At 43.8% G+C, this 23,804-nt stretch overlaps 1 protein-coding gene across 2 annotated transcripts in view; it reads left to right on the top strand.

Annotated features, from left to right (window-relative positions):
* Positions 1 to 9,244: 9,244 nt before the first annotated feature.
* Positions 9,245 to 23,804, top strand: part of FDPS (farnesyl diphosphate synthase) — a 32,910-nt gene continuing 18,350 nt past the window's right edge. The window contains exons 1-9 of one of the 2 annotated variants that reach the window (XM_068097750.2): positions 9,245 to 9,511; positions 9,927 to 10,159; positions 11,544 to 11,715; positions 13,714 to 13,854; positions 15,720 to 15,800; positions 15,893 to 16,015; positions 23,261 to 23,349; positions 23,437 to 23,509; positions 23,615 to 23,692. In XM_068097750.2, the coding sequence (XP_067953851.2) occupies positions 9,963 to 10,159; positions 11,544 to 11,715; positions 13,714 to 13,854; positions 15,720 to 15,800; positions 15,893 to 16,015; positions 23,261 to 23,349; positions 23,437 to 23,509; positions 23,615 to 23,692 (954 nt within the window). In that variant the 5' untranslated portion in view covers positions 9,245 to 9,511; positions 9,927 to 9,962. The remainder of the gene's footprint in view (positions 9,512 to 9,926; positions 10,160 to 11,543; positions 11,716 to 13,713; positions 13,855 to 15,719; positions 15,801 to 15,892; positions 16,016 to 23,260; positions 23,350 to 23,436; positions 23,510 to 23,614; positions 23,693 to 23,804) is intronic. The other variant, XM_068097751.2, reaches the window with a different exon arrangement.

The following is a 23,804-nucleotide window of genomic DNA, read 5'->3' on the forward strand; positions in this document are numbered from 1 at the left end:
TGTCATGTTATATGATGTTACTTAATTCAGTCATTATATTGTAACTAAGATGTGTATGTTTCTATTACCGAGATGTTAGAAACCACGCAGATATAATGATAACCAGAGTTTATTCTACACTGACATGGGTCAGCAACACATCAACAGTGAGTCAGTCACATAAATGACATGAAACGCTGTCATGTAGTTAACCCACACAATTCTTGGGTTTCGGAAGTTTTTGCTATTCATAACATACAAGACTTACATGTTGCAATGGAACGTTCAGCAGGACATGGTAATTGTTACATGAATAATGGAGCGGAGATATAGACATCTCATGCAACACATCTTTTACAGTTTAAATATTTACATGAAGTGTTGGTGAACTCGCCATATCAGACAAAGGGCAACTATCCATTAACCATGGAAAATTAAAGATTTGTGTTCACAGATATACCATCAGATCAGATCTGCTTGCCACTGTTCTATGAACTATCTGTGAACACAAATCTTTAATTTTCCATGGTTAATGGTTGACCAAAGTTCACGAGTTTTTGAAAACAATGCAGGACAGTTAATACATGTTTGATCAGTTGTTCTACACAGGCAATTTTGCAGTGAACATAACACCCACAACTTATTCCACATACCTCAAAGCAATTCATCCCATATCAAACAATGATATTGTTGCGGTCCGCGGATTAGATGTTATTTTTACCGAGCGGAGGTAACCGCGGCCGAACAGTTGTTCCCCGACTCACCCGATTCACCCAGACGTTGGCCGTATCGCGCCACCGCTATTCAATCGGGAAAAGACTAAGACGACGAATGCAAAGAGGAAAAGGAATAAGAAGACGAGAAAAGGGTTGAAAATACTACTAAATTTATTTACTATTTACAGGCTCAAAATAACCAAGGAGAAGGAAAGATAATAAAATAATATACAGAAGCTTTTAGAGACACAGGGAAAATACTAGCTTATCTAACAGGCTTAATTAATACCCAGGACAGAACAAACGAAGACACAGACTCACGCGGGGAATGATGATAGGAATTGGCTGGAAGGAGAGGAAAGTCCAATTTGTTCGGCAGCACGAATCGGCGCGTTCGGCAGCCGCCGTCCCTTCGCGGCCCTGCTCCAAACTGCCGTCCAGGCCCCAAACGGCTGTCGAGTCTGGTTGCTGCTGTAGACGCGGCTGCTGGCGAGCAAGGTGACGAATAGCAGGCTTTGTGCTTCCCTGGATGATCTTCTGCTTTTGGACCTCACAACTCAGCCCTGCTCTGACGACCCAGCTCTTTCCTTTCCACCTCACCACGCAGCTCAGCTCAGCCTTTTAGCTCCTCTCTTGGACTCATCTGCTTGTCTTGTTTTGGGGAGCGCCCCGCGGCGGGTTATATAGGCCCCGCCCTTCACCCTTTGCGAACCTCCCCCAAGCATTCTCTCTCCGCCCTCTCAGCCAAACCCCTCGTTCTGGGTTGGATGAGCGGGGCCGACTTACTCCTCCCCTCTATGACGAGGTTGAGACCCGCCTTTCTTCCCCAACCCTGCCTCGTGGTCAATGGCGGCTTTGGAGGGGATGTAATTGCCAAATTGAGGCTTGGCCATTACGAAAGGGGAAATGGAGGTTTTTGGGAATGGGAATGAAGGGAATCTATCTCTTTTACTCGGTGCAATGGAGTGTCATTCTAATGGAAGACAAGGCCTTACTCTAAAACACATAATAAGATATAAGCTACTGAACAAGGGTTTTATCGTGTCCTGCAATGTGGTGTTTATGGAATAACTACCGGGACGCCCTTTTTACTTTTACACAACACTGGAGGCAGGAGGCGCAGAATAAACAATAATAATAATAAAGCACACAATAAAAAAAATGCAATCCTCATATCCGCAACAATATAAACATGGACATAATGAAAAAGTAATGCCAATTGTACTTAAATACATTGAAAATGCACTTGCATGAACATCATAAATTGCAACCAAAAGTAGGCCTACTGGACCAGGTACTTCATTGCTTTTCAAACAAACGTATCGGTACTCAAGTCACCAAACAAAGTAGAAATACATATTTTTCGAGCTTCCAGCCCGACTTACTCTTCCAGTATTAAAACATAAATCAATAGATATACAGGACTACATCTTCCACAACTAAACACCGATATATATTTATGCACAATTCTGCACAATTCACGCGACTACCATGTAGAGATGAGGTCGCTCTTATATTTCAGCTTGCTCTGGTGTTGCCTCACTGGTGAGCAAACAGGACCAGTTTGCAATATTTTTTCCTGATGCGCTCTTCCTTCATGTCATCATCGAGTGTTCTCACAACATGATGGAAACGTATCTTGCTGTATGATTGTGATACAGAATGTATTAAAGCAAACACATGGTTGCGTCTGCCTCACAGTCAAACATGTGCCGATCCAAGGAAGCAAATGTAGACGGACCGACCTCAGAAAGGACAGAAGTGGAAATTGCCGCTCTTATCCCACTTTCATGAGGCATTTTGCCATTGGTTACAGCCAGGAGCCTCTTGACACAGCGTTCAGTCGCCTCACAGACACGAACAACACTGTGCGAGGGAACTATGAGGCCACCCCTGTTCTTGATAACAATCAGGCTGTACACTGGTGTGGTTTGCCATTCTTCGTTGTTACTGGTCAATGCAGAAAGACATTGGCTACACTTCAGAGTCTTCCTCACCATCCTGTGATCACTGCACAGAACTGTGGTACCTGGGGTGGGGTAGAAGGACTCCCTTCTCAGGGCAGATGTCCATCGAGAGCACAAGTCCTTATCCTTTGGAAACCTTGAAACAAAATACATTGTGGTCACAAAATGTGGTTGCGGGTCAAAACCTCAGAGGGCAGTCAAAACATCCGAGTCAAAACGACTCCATATCAAAATAATATTTTGAGTTTCATATGTATAGTTAAATACAACTTCATCTGCTAATGTTTGCCATGTGTCGGACTTTCGTACCTTCCACAAGTAACCCCCATTTGCTCTTTCTGCTCACGAGTGACACAGGAGGGCATGGAAACCCTGACAGTAGTATACTGGACAATTAAGTTAAGCTCATCACAAATTAAATCACTTGACAATGATCACGAGCTGACGAGTCAATCTCGATACTTCAATCTGAATCAATGAATGAGTCAATCAGACATCAGTCTGACATACTCACATAGCCCTAGTGAATACACAATACAGTTATATTTGAGATCTGTGTCGTATTGCACACCCTGCGCGTGGTCTAACATCATCAAATTCAAACACAGTGTTCAAACTTCATTGAAACTTCATTGAAACTTAATTACCTAGCCCCACCACCGTGACCACGCCAAAAACTGAAAAAGCAGAACACCCGCGATCGTGGATTGTCACTTACTTGTGAAATGTGCATATGGAGGCCTTCCCTGAGGTATTTGTGCAGTCAAATGCAACACACTGTGGCATTTTGAAACAGCGCGTTCACAAATAAGACTCCTTACAGTCGGTAAGCATCCAAAATGAATCAGAAATTGTGAGATCAGCTGATTGTGAGATCAAACACGGACGCAGACACAATCGGCTTCCCAATTATGGCCGCCAAGCAACTTCCGCTAGCTTCAGCCGACAGCCATCATTGGCTCTCCAGGTTTATTATATACCTCCGTGGTATCGTCAACGAAAATCTTCACCAAACACCGGAACCAATGAGATTCGAGCATTTGAAAAAATATTTCAAAAAAGCTTACTAGTACCGACTGCAAAGCCGCAATGAGCCGGCGAAGCCAAAACCTCTTGCCACTATTTTACCCATCACCATGGCATCAGTAGGTTAGGTAGTTGGTAGTAGGTAGGTAGGTAGTTGGTAGTAGGTAGGTGTAGTAGGTACCGTACCTGGTAAGACTTGGTAAAAGAGAACAGCAGACAGTCCTCCCCAATACCTGCATACCTCTTGCCACTATTTTACCCATCACCATGGCATCAGTAGGTTAGGTAGTTGGTAGTAGGTAGGTAGGTAGTTGATAGTAGGTAGGTGTAGTAGGTACCGTACATGGTAAGACTTGGTAAAAGAGAAGAGCAGACAGTCCTCCCCAATACCTGCATACCTCTTGCCACTATTTTACCCATCACCATGGCATCAGTAGGTTAGGTAGTTGGTAGTAGGTAGGTAGGTAGTTGGTAGTAGGTAGGTGTAGTAGGTACCATACCTGGTAAGACTTGGTAAAAGAGAAGAGCAGACAGTCCTCCCCGATGGCAATACCTGCATACAATACAATAAATGTCACAAGAAGCTTAAGGAAGTAACTATACGATGTGTTAGCTTAAGGCCTATTTTTAACTGGGCTTAACATACGTTTTCACAGTAAGTGTGTAGTCTTCTAACTTCAGTCGCTGTCAGGCGCCAGGGCTGGTTCTCTGACTCTCCGGGCACGGCAGCTTCGTCCACCAGAAGACGTTAGCTTGCAGTGATCACGGAGGTATATAATATGGAGAGCCAATTGGCCACCTCGCAGCATTAGCCGCCGTGAAGCCACCGGAAATAGTCTGGCGGCCATATTGGGAAGCCGATCGTAAGCCTGTCAAAGCAAAGGCGTGGCGCACTGATGATGCAGCTGGAGCGAATTTTAGGACCGCCGACTATTTAATTAATATAGAATACTAATATTTGAACTGATATTCGGGCTCAGAATCCCGTTCTTTAAGGAAATGGTGTTCATTAAGTTTGAAGTTGGTTCTAGACGCATTTTTCCTGGGGAATCCAATGGTTTAGAGCTTGTTTGAAAAAAAAGTGCCCAAAATTACCGCTCGGTGTTCTTTATCGTTCTTCTCATGACCCAATCACCCACTAGTAGGAATAAGAATCCTGACATGTTACACCCCTGTTTAACTCCTGTCTTCACCTTGAACCATTCTGTTGTTTCACCTTGGTCGACGACCGCACATTGAAAGTCTTGGTAAAGGGCTTTTACAAGGTTCACTAATTTTCCAGGTATGCTGTATTTCTTCATTATGACCCAGACTTTCTCTGGGCAAGGAGTCGAAAGCTTTCTAGAAATCTATAAAATTGAGGTACATCGTCGTTTGCCATTCTTTGGCTTGTTCTATAATATTCCTCAATATAAAGATCTGATTTGTTGTCATGTTATATGATGTTACTTAATTCAGTCATTATATTGTAACTAAGATGTGTATGTTTCTATTACCGAGATGTTAGAAACCACGCAGATATAATGATAACCAGAGTTTATTCTACACTGACATGGGTCAGCAACACATCAACAGTGAGTCAGTCACATAAATGACATGAAACGCTGTCATGTAGTTAACCCACACAATTCACAGTTAACCCACAAAACACACCCACACCATGTAGAGATGAGGTCGCTCTTATATTTCAGCTTGCTCTGGTGTTGCCTCACTGGTGAGCAAACAGGACCAGTTTGCAATATTTTTTCCTGATGCGCTCTTCCTTCATGTCATCATCGAGTGTTCTCACAACATGATGGAAACGTATCTTGCTGTATGATTGTGATACAGAATGTATTAAAGCAAACACATGGTTGCTGTCTGCCTCACAGTCAAACATGTGCCGATCCAAGGAAGCAAATGTAGACCGACCGACCTCAGAAAGGACAGAAGTGGAAATTGCCACTCTTATCCCACTTTCACGAGGCATTTTGCCATTGCTTACAGCCAGGAGCCTCTTGACACAGCGTTCAGTCGCCTCACAGACACGAACAACACTGTGCGAGGGAACTATGAGGCCACCCCTGTTCTTGGTAACAATCAGGCTGTACATTGGTGTGGTTTGCCATTCTTCGTTGTTACTGGTCAATGCAGAAAGACATTGGCTACACTTCAGAGTCTTCCTCACCATCCTCACCACATAGCCGGCAATATAGCCAACACATGACTCTGTAAAGATGGAAAGTTGCTCAAAATTTGGAATATCCGCATAGTCGTGGTCCTCTTTTGCCGGCGATCTCAACTCCAGGTCGTATCGTCTGGCCACCAACATGTCGTGACTCTCGTCAGGCACAGCCTGCTTTGCAACGCACTTGAAGGAAGCCGCATTCAGGATTCTGGTTGAGTCCTGTGCAGAACAGTTCCCACTTGCAGACTTGATGTCATGTCGCATCAAGAGGCGCTTATATGCGGCAACAAACTGCCGGGCCGTTGGGTTATTCCCACTTCCACATGCAATGCGGACCGCTCCAAAGAAAAGTTCAATGTGGTCTTGGCTCATTTTGTACGTGAGCAGGTATCGCAGGGGAGATGAGGCAGGTTTGACATATGTGAAATACAAAATTTTGACACTCTCTATGCAGATCATGAAACCAATGAAGGGGGTTTTCAAACGCGTATTGGTCATAACTTGACCATTCATGTTTTTGATGTTGGACAAGTAACTGTAGGCAGTATCCAGGAATGGCAGGAAAAGTCCTTCTCGTGATGTCATGAGTGGTGCCTTGTAGTTTCGTGCCAATGGATTGCGAGAATTTAGAATGTCAAACAGTTTGTCCAATGTTTCAATGTATTGGCAGGTAGCCTCACTGCCCTGAAATTCTGATAGTTGCAAAGTGTCCCTGCAAAACCGAATTGCATCTGCCACACTAGTGCTCAATGTCTGAGCAGCTGTGTCCACCTTCATGACATTGCTCTTCCACTCGATGTGTTTCCGGGAGAGCTTATTTCCCAGACGCAAGCCTTCCCTCTTCTGCAGATCAAAGAGTGCCTGGATGTATTTCCACGCGATGACTTTTTTGTTGCCATCCTCCATCATTTTCATGGATCCAAGACAGTTTCTTGCAAGTTTAAGCATGTGACATGCATCGAGTACAACACAAATTTTCTTTTCGGGATTTGCTGGGTGGGGAAATGTTGGTTTCACATTCTGCGGCGTGATGTCGGCACCTAGCTCACGTAACATTGTCAAATGAGCGGACGGTCCATCGCAAGTTAAGGAAACCACCTCTGCACCGATATCATGCAATTTTAGTAGACATTGTGTCACCAAATTCGCCTGTTCCTTCCCCGACAATCCATTTATCATAAAGTATGCTACAGGCACTTTCCAACTGTCATTCAGTGCAACCAGCATGAAAACCAGTGCGTTGCTGGCCTGGGGAGCACTGTCATCTTGGACTCCGTTTCCGATGTCGACGTACCCCAATACCTTGTCCCCTAAAAAGTCAATTGCCTTCATGATGGCCATCTCGTCTAACATCAGGCTACACAGTGTTCTCTTGCCAGTCTCCTTCTCTGCTTTAAACCGGCTCTCTAGTGCTTGGAATACAACTGCACTAAAACCAGGTGAACCATCAATTGCGCTGTACCATTTCCGGATTGTGGATGGACTTGGCAGTGCCAAGTCGAATGTCTCTCGAACATAGTCGTATCCTTTAGCAGAATAAAATTGAAGAGTGAGTGCGAAAGCTTTGATGACTGGATCGTATTCATCTCTCGAGCGTTTGCCGCTGCCTTTGTTCTTCAGCATTCTGCTCACAATAGCTTTTGACACACCAGAGAATGTTGTGTTGAGCATTTCAATACAATTGTCGGTGACCATCCCATTCTCCCTCAGGTCTTCCACGATGGTATTCAGGGACTCCACTTTTCTGGCTAACCTTCTGTTGTGTTGCTGACTCACTTTTAATTTTTTTCGAAAGTTGTCCAGCTTGTGGACTGCTTCATCGAGCTTGTGCTTCAATACCAGTGGACTTGTGACGGAGTAGGAGTGATCTGTGGTCTGAAATGAGGGTCCCACCTCAGGTTCAGGATCTTGAGTAGTGGCTTGAGGTTCTGGTGTATCTTCTTGGATGACAGACCTGGCCACTGGCGCTTTCCTCAAAGCTGTAACCTATTTGGAAAGAAAAGAAAAGGTGAACCATTAATACTCATTAAGTTGTTTTTAGGGCTGAGCCGAATGCTTAGAAGCTTCGTTCATTAGATTGGGGTTCTAATTAGAAATAGATGTGACTGCGTTGGACGTATTGTAACATTGTTTCAAAGACTAAACATTTTGTTAAATATTATTACAACAAAGCTTCGGGGGGGGAAATGCCAAGAAAGTGTACAAAATGGGATTCGGCTCAGCTCTAAATCTTTTAAAAAGCAACTGAGTTGTTCTCCATAAAACTCAAACGATCGTGAGATCAAACACGGACGCAGACACAATCGGCTTCCCAATATGGCCGCCAAGCAACTTCCGCTAGCTTCAGCCGACAGCCGTCATTGGCTCTCCAGTTTATTATATACCTCCGTGGCAGTGATTAATTCGGTGAATTCCATCTCAACTTCGGATATTTCCGGCCGTGAAAAACTATCCGTATTTCTAAACTAAATATGTAAACCGCTTATACCATATTTCTGGCCGTGAAAAACTATCCCGTACGGCCGCGAGATTTCTAAAAATTAATTCTTCGTCAATTTTAGAATATTTGACGCCGTTTTCACCGTCCGAAACGCGTAATAATAATTGGTTCTGGTGTTTGATGACGATTTTCGTTGAAGATAACGAGGTTGGTCTTAACGTATTTTAATTACTAATTAGTGGTTTCATTAGATTATGAATCAAAGAAAGACGGGTGAAACAAGCTCCGATTGAACTTTTTTGCAATTTTTTTATGCAAACTTCCGCATCCGGTCGATGGCGCCCACCATGGAGCGCTTTCATTTTAGAAATATTTTTGCAAATGCTCGACTCTCATTGGGTCCGGTGTTTGGTGACGCGTTTTGTTGAAGATAACCAGGCCCGTGCGGGCCGATGTCGGTCTTAAATTATTTTATTAATACATCGGAGGTGCATAAGATTGTGAATCAAACGACGACGGGTGAAAGAAACTCCTAATGAACGTTTTAAATTTGTTATGCATACTTCCGCCCACGCAAGATGGCTGCCTCCACTGCGCTTCGGATTCTCGAGCCAAGGCATAATCAGGTTTTCAACATAATACGTACTCGTTCATTGACAACACCGGCTTCGCCGGCTATTATCGTTACCGCGTTTCGGAGGCTGAAAACGGCGTCAAATATTCTAAAATTGACGAAGAATTATTTTTTCGAAATCTCGCGGCTGTAGGGAATAGCTTTTCACGGCCGGAAATATCCGAAGTTGAGACGGAATCGGCGCCCGCGGAACACGTAACTTCCGGTTAGTGCTCCCTCTCGCGACAACATCCACGTGATTGGATACGTTGAAAACAAACCACCAAAGTGGCACGTGTTACAGCTTACTTCCGGTAGTCTCGCCCTCACAGATTCACAGAATTAATCAAGAAGTAAATTTTATAAATTTTAATCTCATCCAGAATGCAAATGGTGTCATTTTGAACTAGTAGCCGCGTAGTGGTCACTAGTTGTATGGCACCTGGTCGCTTCTTTGATACAATTTCACCACAGTACCGTACGTATATTGGCGGGTTTGTTGCCGCACAAAACCGGCCCGTGGTGCTTTGAACTGTTCATTTAAGACTTTGATGGAATGGGAGGCACTTTACCTCACACGTTGGACGACCTGAATAATAAAAGGTAAATCGAACTTCGTGTGCGTTGCTTCGAATGACATTTTTTTTTTTTTTTTTTTTTTTTGTATACAAGATCGAGGCTCGTGAAAGAGCGAACATTAATCACACAGAAAGACAAACAGACACATAAAACAAATAACATCGGGAGCGGTAGACAAGATGGGGAGAGAGGGGGAAGGACACAAACACAACATTTGAGAGCAGGGACCGAGAGACATGGAGACAATTTACACTCGAATTGGTATTATTCATCGACATTCCTGAATCCTGATTGAATGAAAAATGAATATTAATTTCACTGCTGAAGCGTGCATCGGTGAAATACATTCGAATCGGTCAGGTTTATATGTTGAATTGTTTTTATTACGATCACACTTTCAATACAAAATTGCGTTGAATGTGCGTTTTGGTTATCGCAGGCCACCGTCGTCACGTGATATCGACCGACTCGGACAATGAGCTCGCTCTCACTGCAGTCTCGCCAGCTCGAACGTGCCTCTTCTCATTGGTCGATATTGCTGAGGAGATTACCTCGAGCCATTCCATCAACCAATGGAGTCGCGGGAAGTGCTCGAACGAGTGGAGCGGTAACCTGGTTCCATCCGAGCGCAATCGGCGCATTCGCTCTTTGCAACACCTGTTGCAGGCCATTGTGAGTTTGCGATGTATTTGACCAATTGATTTGATTGGCATACTATAAGTTAGTAAGGAGTCTCTGTCGAGATATTTGTCCCAAATTTGCGATGTAAATTATAAATGTAAATATTTTAAGTTTGTTAGTGTTAGTGTTACCTCCACCACCACCAAAGGATGGAGGTTACGTTATGTTTTCACCCCTTGTCTGGCTGGCTCTTTGTCCGTTTGTGAACAAAATATCTCAAAAAGTTGTGGACGGATTCGGACGAAATTTGGCAGCGATGTAGCAAATGTGACAAGGACGAAAATATTAGATTTTGGTGAAGATCCGGATTCGGATCCGGCTAGTAGAATTTTAAAAAGTGATTCTTCACCATTGGGAGATAGGGCCAAAAACGATACATAGCAGGATATCTCAAAACGTTATGGATGGATTTGGACGAGACTTGGTGGACCGATTGGGTGTCTGATAAGGACGATTCGATTCGATTTTGGTGAAGATCTGAATTTGGATTCGGTTATGTGAATTATTTAATTTTTAAGTGATTCTTCACCATTGGGAGATCCGGCCAAAAACGATACATAGCAGGATATATCAAAAAGTTGTGGATGGATTTGGACGAAACTTGGTGGACCGGTTGGGTGTCTGATAAGGACGATTCGATTCGATTTTGGTGAAGATCTGAATTTGGATTCGGTTATGTGAATTATTTAATTTTTAAGTGATTCTTCACCATTGGGAGATCCGGCCAAAAACGATACATAGCAGGATATATCAAAAAGTTGTGGATGGATTTGGACGAAACTTGGTGGACCGGTTGGGTGTCTGATAAGGACGATTAGATTCGATTTTGGTGAAGATCTGAATTTGGATTCGGTTATGAGAATTATTTAATTTTTAAGTGATTCTTCACCATTGTGAGATCCGGCCAAAAACGATACATAGCAGGATATATCAAAACGTTGTGGATGGATTTGGACGAAACTTGGTGGACCAGTTGGGTGTCTGATAAGGACGATTCGATTCGATTTGGGTGAAGATCTGAATTTGGATTCGGTTATGAGAATTATTTAATTTTTAAGCGATTCTTCACCATTGGGAGTTGGGGTAAAAACGATACATAGCAGGATATCTCAAAACGTTATGGATGTATTTGGACGATACTTGTTGGGACATGTTTTGCGTGTGACAAGGAAGAATCGATTCAATTATGGTGAAGATCCGGATCCGGCTAGTATAATTTTTAAAGTGATTCTTCTCCATTGAGTGATATGGCCAACCAGGTGGAGGTATGCTCTCTACTGAGTGCCGTTCTAGTTTAACAATGTAAACTTTGTACTTTCATTGCAAACTTTTGCTTTTAATTTTAGCTGGAATGTGTGTGTGTTGTCTGCAATAGAATTCCTGTGCAGCAGTTGGTTACGAGCAAGATGAGTGGCATCTCTCCTCCAGTGGTGGCTGCCTCTGATGCTGAGGTGTTCATGGGGCTTCTTAACCGAGTAAAGCTGGACCTCGCAGAGGATCAGAAAAAGGATGGCCACTTGGAAAGTGCATTTTGCAGGCTGAAAGAGGTTGGACTCATTGAAGGGTTCACACTCTTGTTTTGCTGCTATTAGCGTCTTAAGCTCTAAGTAGAATGCTAATTTGCTTATATATTGTGACATTATTTGGGATATATATATGGAATTATTGAACTGCCCAGAAGTTGACCCAATGCCATGATTATGACATCATGACTGCAAACCCAGAAGGGCCTCGAGTATTACACGAATGTCAAAGTCAAAAGTTGTCACCAAGCAGATGAAAAGCAAAGCTACTGAAAGGTTTTGCCCGAGTTGGGGCTCATCAGAGCAACACATCGCTGTTTCATCCATTTCTTTTTAATACATAGGCTAAGGCTTGTAATAGAGCTGACACACACGCACACACACGCACACACTGATGAGACAAACACTAACAGCCATTGAGCTTTGGGGGAAGTGCCGTCACTAACGACACTTCCCGGGATACTTGGGGTACCAGCCACATCATAACAATGGCGCCGCTTTTCTCACCGTACTCAGCGGGCCATTTCCTCCTATCCATGGATGCCAACCGATGGGGATTGTCCGTGCTCTACCTTATCTAGCAAAGGAGCAGCGCGTACCATTTTTCAAGACCTTGGTATGACTGGAACCAGTCCAAACCGAATGGGTGTTTTTAGGAGACACCATCTCTTTAGTGGATGGCCGTTGGCTCCTTACGGAAGCTCATCCACCCTTTGCCAGGTGTTATTTTTGGTCCAGGCAGGGTGGCAGTCACTCCCTACTAGCAAAGCCAGTGAGGGGGTGTTCGTTTATAATAATAATAATAATTCATTTATTTTGTATAGCGCTTTTCCAGAAGCCCAAAGGCGCTTTGACAGAGTGGAAAACATAATGCATAACAATACATGAAAACAACAATTGCAAAAAGACAAGAATCAATAGGGAAATATTTAAAGCAAAAGGAGGGAGAAGGAGAAGAGATAGTCAGGGGTTAAATGCTGTGGGTTGAATGTTGAATACAGTGTTGAACAGGTGGGTCTTTAGTGATGTTTTGAATGTGGTGAGTGAGGAGGATCCTCGGACTCGGAGGACTCCTCGAGGAGTCTCTGATGGTGTGAGGTAGTGAGTTCCAGAGGGTGGGAGCAGCGATGGAGAAGGCCCTGTCCCCCCAGGATCTGAATTTGGTCCGGATGGAGGGGGTCAGGAGGTTGGTACCAGCAGAGCGGAGGTTGCGGGTGGGAGTGTGTCTGGAGAGGAGGTCAGCCAGGTAGGATGGGGCCAGGTTATGGAGGGCTTTGTATGTCAAGAGGAGGATTTTGTACTGGATTCTCTGGGGGATGGGGAGCCGCCGACAACCGACAATGGTTTAGTCGCCGACAACCCGACCAAGCGGCAAGTAGCACTGGCTTCCATGTTACCAAAGGCAGTCCCAAAAGATTGACCTGACCAGTCACCACTTAGTCATTTTGAAGCCTTTTGGCATATATACTGGCTAATGTTGCACCACTATCTGTGATTGGTGAGGCGAGATTGTATTTGGAACACACAAGTGCCACCTACCGTATGGACGCATCGTGTTTCACCGACTAATCACATCCAGGAAGCATTGTCATTGTTATTAAGCAGTCGGGAGTTGTACAAATGGAACTATTGAAGTGCTCCGAACTTGGACCAACATCATGAGCACTTGTGGGTTCCAGTACAATATTGTCACAGGGTGAGACCAGTCGGATTTTTAAAATTTGCTGTATAAGTGGAGAGGCCAGCTATCCCTTGTGCCTTTTACTTTATTTGTCATATCTTTGCCTACACCTATTCATACGTACCTTGTGCGTGTATGAAGAGCTTGAGTAATTCTGCCAGTTTACCACATTATAGCATTTTATTTTCCACAACCTGACTTATAACAGTGCTTACTAACACTCAGACCACACTGCTTTTCACCTTGTTTTGTTCGTTAATTAGGTTTTTGATTTACTTTGTGTAGTCAAATCATCCATGTTTGGTGCATTAACTCCAAATATGGTGTACATACATTCTCAGGTGCTGGAGTACAACTTAACCGGTGGGAAGAAGAACCGGGGATTGTCCGTTGTTGCCTCGTACCGCCAACTTGCCAGCCCCAGTCAAAAAACTGAGGATAACATCACCATTGCCATGATTATTGGTTTGTGTGTGGAACTGGTGAGTGAAACATTTAAACATGGTGGTTTAGCCATTAACCTAATGGTTTGGATATATAATGCTTTGAACATAATCACAATTTGCCGAAGTTTGGGTATGAACAACTATTGAAAGTCGACTGACCTTCCTAATGTGTCTCCACGAGATAACAGTAATTTTTGCAAAATTTGTTCAGTGATCAGCAGGTAGTGTTTGCCGCCAGTTGTCTGAGCTTCACCAACGCTCCCACTCCTTCCGAACAAGTATGGAGTTTCAGGAGAGCTAGATGCTTCTTTTATTTGAGGGAATTGTAGCTGAGGAGTGTTTTATGATACTTTTTTATGTTGAAGTTTATGTTTTTAATAAAGCCGGTATTCACAAAATGATACTTTATTTGGTTTTCCTTAACACAGTATCTATAAACCCTCTGAATGGCATTGGTTAATTTATGGAAATTTTACCTACGGAAGGGAATATGAGCCTATTTTATTGGTAGATATTTCATTCAATGTCTAGTGGCTGGCAAAATGGCCTACAGGTATGCACACTCACCTCTAAGCTGTCTAGCCTGGGTTTGAATCTCGACCCAGCTATACACTGTCATCTAGGTGTTTTGCAGGCAGGGTGTTTTATCAATGTGTGTCGTCCCTCGGTGGGCGATAAACTGGGAGTCACGGCTGCTGGTATTAGTTAATGGATGATAAAGATCTCAAGGTGTCCTTCATAAAGAGTAGGTGGGCTAGCGCCAGCACAGCCAAATTCCTTTTTCCGACCTTAATCGAACGTCAGGCCTGGCTAGCCATTTCGTGAAAGACTAGGACCAAGTTATGGATCTGGATACATTAATTTTTTTAAGTGATTCTTCACCATTGAGAGGTAGAGCCAAAAAGGAAATATAGCACAATATCTTATAAAGGTATGGACGGATTTGAACGAATCTTAGTGGTCAAGTTGGTTGTGTGACGAGGATTAATTGATTCGTTTTTGGTGACTATCCGGAACCGGTACGAGTATTTTTGGGTCATCTCATCTCTATTCTCGAAGAGTTAACTTATAAAATGGGTCAAGATGTCTGGATGTCTATCCGGTCATCCGTCCGTCCATTAACCTTTCGCTGCTCTTCCCTTATCGCCCGACTGATTGTTCTGAAACTTGACACATTAATACAAGACAGTAACCCGCACAATGGCCAGGTTTCAATTTTTTTTATATCAGATTATGGTCAGCCCACTTGGGGCTATTGTTTTAAATCTTCCAAGTGATTCTTCACCATTGGGAAATGGGGCCAAAAAGGATACGTAACACGATATTTCAAAAAGTTGTGGATGACTCATGACAAAATGAGGTGGATGAGTTGGTTAGGTGACAAACAATCCAATTGGATTTTGGTCCAGGGCCCGATGCAGATCTGGCCTATTGGTGGGATACAAAACGTAAACTGCTCAGCCTGGTGGAGGTATGCGTTCTACCGAGTGCCGTTCTAGTCCTAAATGTGGATGTCATAACAAATATATTTTGAACAAGACAGAGCATTTGACAATAGAGAACCCCACTGATGTATTTGTCTGGGCGACCCCTTTCAATTCACATACCGGGGGTGCTATATTAACGTTGGCTGCCTCGTGGCTTTGAAGTTCACATCCATGTGGATAATGACACGCACTCTGACACCCACTAACCCTGACAAACTACAATAGCCTCTCCTATTCCTTCGGGAATGGGCTAGCCTAAGACTTTCTATATTTCTGTTGAACGAAGCCATTTATTTATTTAATGGTGATGTTTAAAGGATGATGTTTGTTCCCTGTTTTCCACTTTGAGTTGAACTTAAAATGTACCTGTGCACATCTGAGAAGGAACATCCAATAATCTTTCATGTTTTTTAGCTTCAAGCTTCACTTTTGGTGGCAGATGATATCATGGATAATTCGACCATGCGACGTGGAAAGCCCTGCTGGTACAAAAAAGTGAGTACGAGCTGTAACTGTGGAATCCTATAGGATCTGATTCGCCGACTTGTCTATTGCAGAGAAACTAACCATACCACCTTTATTTGCAGGAAGGTGTCGGTTTGTATGCAATAAATGATTCTTTTCTGCTCAAGTCAATGATTTATGAACTGCTGAAGAAGTATTGCATGGAAAAGCCTTTCTACCTCAACGTGCTTGAGCTATTTCTGCAGGTACTGTGGGGAGCACTTTGACATATTTTGCATTTTGAATGTTTTGCACATAATGGTTAGAGCATCCTCTCTGAGTTCAGGAGGTCAGTGGTTCAAACCCCAGCTGAGTCATACCCAATACTTTTTTAAATGGTGCGTGTTCCTGTGGGAGTCTGTCCTCCTGTATCAAAAATGACAGACAACACTTGATAGACAAATAATTATTTATTAATTACGTACATACGGAGAGAAAAGTTTGACCCCAGGCAAGCAGATCTCTGAATTCCACTCAAGATGGCATTCAATACATATACCCACGTTGATTTTGACAAAGGAAGGCAAAAGTGGAAACTGCCGCATAAGATAAGAGCAAAAGCTGATGTAACGGAACCTTGGCTTCACATGTTTGCACAAGGTCAAATCACAGATAAAACATGTTTTTGCCATCTCAGCATAAAGAAGAAGTTCTGCCCAGCATCTGTGAATAGCTCTCAGCCAACCCTGTACAAGCAAGCATATTTCCCTTGGCCCAGCTAAACTAGGTCACATGATGCATTTCCCCAGCATGCTCTTGGCCATGGCTGTCTCTGATTGGTCCAGAGAAGACAATTATCCATTTTTACCCTGGCATTCCCTCCTTGCTTGATGCGCAGCATTTAAGAAGATAGAGCAAAGACAAACAATGCTGGGAAGGTAATGGCAAACTACCCAGTATAACCATTGCCAAGAAACTGCTTTGGCAGCACCGACGCTCTCTAAAGAGTACAGTAAATCAAAATGTTTTGACAACTTTTGGGTTTCACCCATTAAACCATCTTTGTTAATAAGGCATTTATTTTGATTGTTGAATTAACATTGAAAGGTATTGAACTAGTAATGCAGTAATTTTTTGTTACATTTTACAGTACTTGCCTCTAATCTGTCTGGCTTGAGTTTGAATCCCATCCCAGCTATTAACTGCCATCCCGTTGTTTCACAGGCAGGGTGATTCCTCAGATGAACGTTAAATTCTGAGTTCCGGTGTTAGTTGGTGGACGTTAAAGATCCCACATTGAAGAGATGATAAGCTATCACCAGCACCATGGCCAAATTCAAAATTCTGACCCTAAATACTTAGTCGAGCATCAGGTCTGGCCAGCCGGTTCGTGAAAGACATGAGCTAAAACCTTCCCCTGGCTAACCCCACAATAACGTGGGAATAATTGTGGCTGTGAAAGAAGAAAATTGTGGTGTAACTGCTTATTTTAGATATTTTGCTAAAATGTTGCAGTTTTGGTTTAACAGGAAGCACCGATTACATTGAGCCAAGGCATTACTTGTCTTGTTACACATAGGATACTATACACATGGATGGCATCATGCTCATTCATCACAGAACATGAACTGGTGCACTGAACTGTTCAGTTTTGTGTCATATGCATTCTACATTCCTCAACCAGAGCACATGGTGGAGGAAAGTAATGAAACCAGTACTTCCTCGGATAGAATGTGTACCCTGCTTAGTCCTGGGTCAGTTTCTGGGTATCTTGCTTCCATTTCCTCAACACTATTTCCTATTTCTATTTCCTTTCCTCTTTTTAAAAAAATCCCGGTGTGTACCCCGATTTAGAATAGGTACACCGTATCCCTGCGTGTCGTAAGAGGCGACTAAAAGGGTTGGCGTCAGGAAGGGCATCCGGCCATAAAAACATTGCCTCAAAAAGAGAACCATGACAATTACAACTACATATGGGCAGGGTACAGCCCGAAGTACCCCGTTGGGGACCCCACTCCCTCTCGTCAAAACTCAAGGTGGGGAACCCGATCGATGCAAGGGTGGAAATCACTCCATTTCTGATGACGAAACGTCTGATGCCCGACGTGGAGATCGGTTTCTGAGGTTTGGGACATGGAATGTAGGGGCAATGACATGGAGATCAGGAGAAGTGGTGGAAGTATTGGTCAGAAGAAGAGTGGACATATGTTGTGTGCAGGAGACGAGATGGAAGGGAAGTGGTGTGAGAATGGTGAAGGTTAGGCAGGGACAGAAATACAAGTTTGTGTGGCAGGGATGCCCAGAAGGCGTAAATGGTGTTGGTGTCCTGTTTTCTGAGGAGTTTGTAGACAGTGTGGTGAGTGTGACTAGAGTGAGTGATAGGTTGATGATGGTGAAAATGATGATTGGAAAGCTCTTGGTGAACGTCATCTCGGGATATGCTCCGCAGGTTGGTCGAAGCAATGAAGAGAAGGACAAGTTCTGGTGTGCGATAGAGAAGCTGATGGAAAACGTGAAAAATGAGGAAGTTGTTGTGGTAGGAGGAGACCTAAATGGACATGTGGGAAGGAGTATGGATGGTTTTGAGGGAGTTTATGGGGGTTACGGATATGGTGTGAGAAATGGAGAAGGTGAAAGGATTTTGGAGTTTGCTGATGGAGCTGAGATGTTGATTTGTAATACTCAGTTCCAGAAAGAGGATAATAAGCTTGTTACATACACGTCAGGTGGGTCGATGACAACCGTTGACTACCTGCTGGTGTGCAGGTGAGATAGGGGGCACCTCCGGGACACAAAGGTGATCCCGGGGGAGGAGGCTGTTTCACAGCACCACTTGGTTGTCTGCGACATATGGGTGAAAGGTGCGATGAGAGCTCGGTGGGTGAAGTACCAAGCGAGAATGAAGGTGTGGAGGTTGAAAGAGGTGACAGTGAGGGAGGCGTTAAAAGAGAGGTTGAGTATGGTCGAGGATGATGTGGTTGAGCTTGAAAGTGGTTGGATGTCAATGAAACATAGTCTGTTGGGAGCCGTTGGTGAGGTATGTGGATGGACAAAAGGACCACCGAGGCACTCGGAAACATAGTGGTGGGATGATGAAGTTGGAAATAAGATTGACGAGAAGAGGAAGAAGTTCAAGGAGTTGGCAGAAGGCGAAATGTATGGGGGCAAAAAAGGCAGAGCATGAAAGTTATAAGGCAGCCAAGAAGGCTGCAAAGAAAGAGGTAACAAAGGTGCAGGAGGCATGTCGGAAAATGTTTGGAGAACGCTTGGATTTGGAAGAGGGTCAGAGAGCAGTATTCAGGATTGCAAAGCAGATAGCGAAAGAGAGGTGTGATGGGGGTGAGTTGCTTGAAGGATGAAGTGGGACAAATCGTTGTGGACCCAGATGGAATTAAAGGAAGATGGAAGAGATATATGGAAATACTGTTGAATGCAGAGAATGAATGGGATGGCAACATAGAGAGTAACCCAGTTTTAGGACCGGCAGAGAAGATAACTGAGAAGGAAGTTGAGGAAGCGATAAAAGCAATGAAGAGTGGAAAAGCGGGAGGGCCGACGGGAGTTGTGGGAGATATGTTGAAGGCAGCGGGAAGTTGGGGTGTGAAGAGAATGACAGCGATCTGCAATCTGGTGGTGAAAGAAGGCCGCATTCCAGTGGATTGGGAACTGAGTACCCTCGTCCCTCGATACAACGGGAAAGGTGACCCTCTGGACTGTGGCTCGTATCGAGCGATAAAGTGATTGGAGCATGGAATGAAGGTATTGGAAAGGGTGTTGGAGACGAGGATAAGGAAGAAAGTGAAGATTGACGAAATGCAGTGTGGATTTATGCCAGGAAGAGGAACGACAGACGCGCTTTTTATTGTGAGGCAGTTGCAGGAGAAGTACATGGAGAAGAGGAAGAAGTTGTTTCTTGGGTTTGTTGATCTGGAGAAAGCATTCGATGGGGTTCCACGTGAAGTAGTGACATGGGCATTGAGGAAGTTAGGAGTGGAGGAATGGTTGATCAGAGTAGTGATGGCAATGTACAAAAGAGCGCGCACAGCTTTAAGGACGAAGGACGGGAATCGTGGTGAGTTTGAGGTGAAGGTGGGAGTGCATCAGGGGTCGGTACTAAGTCTACTACTATTTGTAGCTGTGATGGAGGTGCTGGCTCGGAACGTAAAGGAGGGTTTACCTTGGGAGTTGTATGCAGATGATCTGGTGTTGATTGCAGAAAGTATGGATGGACTGAAGGCGAAGATGAACAAGTGGAGGGAATGTATGGAGACAAAAGGTCTGAAGGTGAATATCAGAAAAACGAAGGTGATGGCAAGTGGTAAAGCATGTCGTGAGGTGGAAAGAACTGAGAAGTGGCCATGTGCTGTGTGCAGGAAGGGTGTGGGAGTGAATTCCATTCAATGTGCAATGTGCGCTGAATGGGTTCATCAAAAATGTAGTGGTTTGAGAGGGTCATTAACCAGTGTGGCAGCTACATTCAAGTGTAAGGTGTGCACAGAGCGAGCTGCAGATGGAGGAAATGTTGAGTTGGATCTTGGAGATGGCGTGAACCTGGAAGGTGTGAAAACTTTTTGTTACCTAGGAGACATGCTGAATGGAGAAGGTGGATCAGACTCGGCAACGGTTGCTAGAGTGAGATGTGCATGGAAGAAGTTTCGGGAACTGAGTGGCGTGCTGACGAGGAGGGGAATGTCGTTGAAGCTGAAGGGAAAGGTGTATGCTGCATGTGTAACAAGTGTTATGGTTTATGGGAGCGAGACATGGGTAATGAACGTAGAGCAGCAACGAAGGCTGGAAAGGGTGGAAATGCGAATGGTTCGGTGGATGTGTGGAGTATCGTTGAGAGAGACGAAGACAAATGATGAATTGCGAAATATGATGGGAATAGAGCCTGTGATTGATGCTGTGAAGAGAAACAATTTGAGATGGTTTGGTCATGTGTTGAGGAAGGACGAAAGTGACTGGTTGAGAAGAGTGATGGAAATGAATGTAGAAGGAAGTAGATGACGGGGAAGACCGAGAAAGACTTGGCTAAAGATGGTGGAAGAAGAAATGCGGGTAAGGGGGTTAACAAGGGGAGATACAGAAAATAGGGCAAAATGGAGAAGAATGTCATGGGGACCACAAGGCTAACCCCCGCTCTTGCAGGGAAAATGTCCTTAAAATGCCTGTTGTTGTGTTGTTGTTTTTTTAAAAATCGTAACAAACAATCGACAACAACAACTTTATTTTTGACTCCATAACGATTCTCATTTCTATTGCATTTCCTTGTTCTCCTGGTTCTACACCCCCCCCCCCCCCCTCTTTTTTTTCTCTAAACGGATTCTTCATTAAATATAAATGCTTCTTCTTTAAAAAAAAAATATTTTAACAATGCATTTCAACCCTTTCCCAAATGCTACACATGTATCTCTTTCACAAATGCTACACGTGTTCTTCTTCTCCACCATGTGGTCAGTCTCTCCTTCTTTTTCTTATTTTCTTATTCTACGAAACGATTGTTTTTGTGAGATTTTTGATGGCTTTGCACTTCCACCACAAACCTCAACCCTACCCCTCACCCCCGCTCATATAGCACAGCATTTCTCCATGCATTTTACAAGCATTCTAATCTCCCATCCCATGATCTTTATCTCTGTCTTTCAAAATTGAGAGTAATGGTATCAGGAAAAGCATCCACCCCCACTCGACCCCATTCAAAGCTTCATGACTGATTACTGCATTGCTTAAAAAAAGTACAAAAACTGATGCCTTTAACTCCAAAACTATCAGTTTACTTCCAATCATCAGCAAGGTTATGAATACCTCATCACAGTTGATATGAAATCCTTCCTTTTCTCCAACAACTGCATCTTGGATCACCAATTTGGTTTCAAAGCAGGTCACTCCACCTTGGGTATGCTGCCTCTACTGACCCAACAATGGACGGAGGGCCTCAATGTCAGGCATGAATACGTTTAGGGCCGTCTCTCTGGGCATATCTCGTGCTTTTGATACAGTGTGGCATTCCGCCTTGCTCTCCAAACCATCTGCCTTTGGCATCCAAGGTCAACTCCACACATGGATTATTGACTTCCTCTACTCGTGTAGCCAACGTGTGCCTCTCAACAGAATCCTTTCATTTCCTCTCCCTGTCGAGGCTGAATTGCCTCAAGGCTGTGTTCTGGGCCCAGTCCTATTCCCAATCTTCATAAATGATCTCTCTGACTTAAAAATCCCTCTATCTATTTGCTGACGACTCCACCCTCTGCCGTGATGTACCTTATCCTTCAGACAGACAAGCTGCAGCCTCTTCCCTCTCTCCAGGCCCTGATATAATCACAAGATGGTCAAACACTTGGAATATGTGTGTCAATCCTGACAAATGTCACACTCTCACGATTCCTCTCCAAAAGGACCGTCTGGAAAACCCTCCTATATACTTTCTTAACAATCCTATATGCCTCTTGAGGAAGTACAGTCATTCAAACTCTTGGGTCTCACTTTCAGCCATGATCTTTCTTGGGCAAACCACAATTCAAAGTTTGCCTCCAAAGCCAGCCACCGACTGGGCATCCTCCGTAGTACAAAGTCCTTCCTTGGCACACCTGAACTCCTATCCACCTGTAAGGTCTTCATACACTGCTTTATGGAGTACTGCTGTCCCTTCTGGACGGGCTCACCTACCTCACATTTTGCTCAGCTTGATGCCGTTTAGACCAAGCCCTTCAATATTATTGGAATCTCCTGCGATGTTCAAAGCTGAGTCTGTGGGTCTAACACTTGCCGTCACAGACAGGTCGGTGGTCTCTGTCTTGTAGTACCTCCTTTCTGGTTTTGCACCCTCTGCTCTTTCTGTGCTTTGCCACCCTCAGGTTTCTGCAGGGCACATGTGGTCCACCATCAACCCCCTTCTGGTGAAACTACCTAAATCCAGGGTCACTGCTCACCTCCACTCTATTGTTCCTCTTTATTTACTGCCTGTGGAATCAACTCTCACATCCTCTTCAATCTCATTCTTCCCTTTGGGTCTTCAGGACAGCTGCTCATCACCATTGTTGGAATGTCCCCAATCCAAAACCATGATATTTGACTTTGTTAACCCCCTCCTCACCCAACCAAATCCTCTCCCCCCCCCCCCCCTCCTTCCAAGTTTCCAGGTTTCCCTCCTTGGAGTTTCCTTCTGTATCCATTTTGTCCACTCCATGCATCCGTGTTTTGTACCCGGTTTTTGTCTGGTACATCTTCATCCATTCAGTGTACTAGCTCTTCCACGAGGTTTTTTTTGTTGTTTTTTTTTGTTTTTTTTGGCACAACCACCACCCCCACCTTCTTTTTTTTCCTTTTTTTTTTTTTTTACCAATAATTACACTTCGTTTTTTCTAGAAGCCCAAGTGAATTTTTCCAATTGTGAGCTCTTGTCCTTTCTGAAAATATTTGATTCTGGAATTTTTAAAATCACATCTCCAATCTTACAAAAAATTCGCATTGTGAAGTTTTGAGCAAACTTTGTGCTTTTGCCGGATGTGTAGGTTTCATACAAGACTGAACTGGGACAGGCGTTGGACCTGTTGACAGCACAGCCAGATAAGATCGACTTCAGCAGTTTCACAGAGGAGCGGTGAGGGGGGAATAAAAAGAACTCGATCAGTCAAATTATAAAACCAGTTAATTGTTGTAGTGTTTCATTAAATGCCTTATTTTTCAGCTATGAAACAATTGCAAAATACAAGACAGCATTTTACTCCTTCTATCTACCCATCGCTGCTGCAATGTACATGGTAGGGTTATGATTTTGAAGGTAGTGAAGATATGTTGAGATGTGTTCGAAGGATTTAAGTTTAATGCATTTAAAAAAAATTTGTTTGTTGCCACCATTTCCACAGGTGGAAATAGTCAGTAAGGAAGCCCATGCATCTGCTGAAGCCATCTTGTTAGAAATGGGACAATTCTTCCAAATCCAGGTAAATTGCAATGTTCATACAGTTACTTGCATTGAAGTCTGGTGTTGGCTTCGCGGTTAGGGTGCCGGCTTGGGATCCTAGTTCGAATCCCGGTCGATCGCTGAATTAACGC

The sequence above is a fragment of the Myxine glutinosa genome, chromosome 2 (assembly GCF_964187855.1).
Source record: "Myxine glutinosa chromosome 2, kmMyxGlut1.1, whole genome shotgun sequence".
Taxonomy (NCBI): Eukaryota; Metazoa; Chordata; class Myxini; order Myxiniformes; family Myxinidae; genus Myxine; species Myxine glutinosa.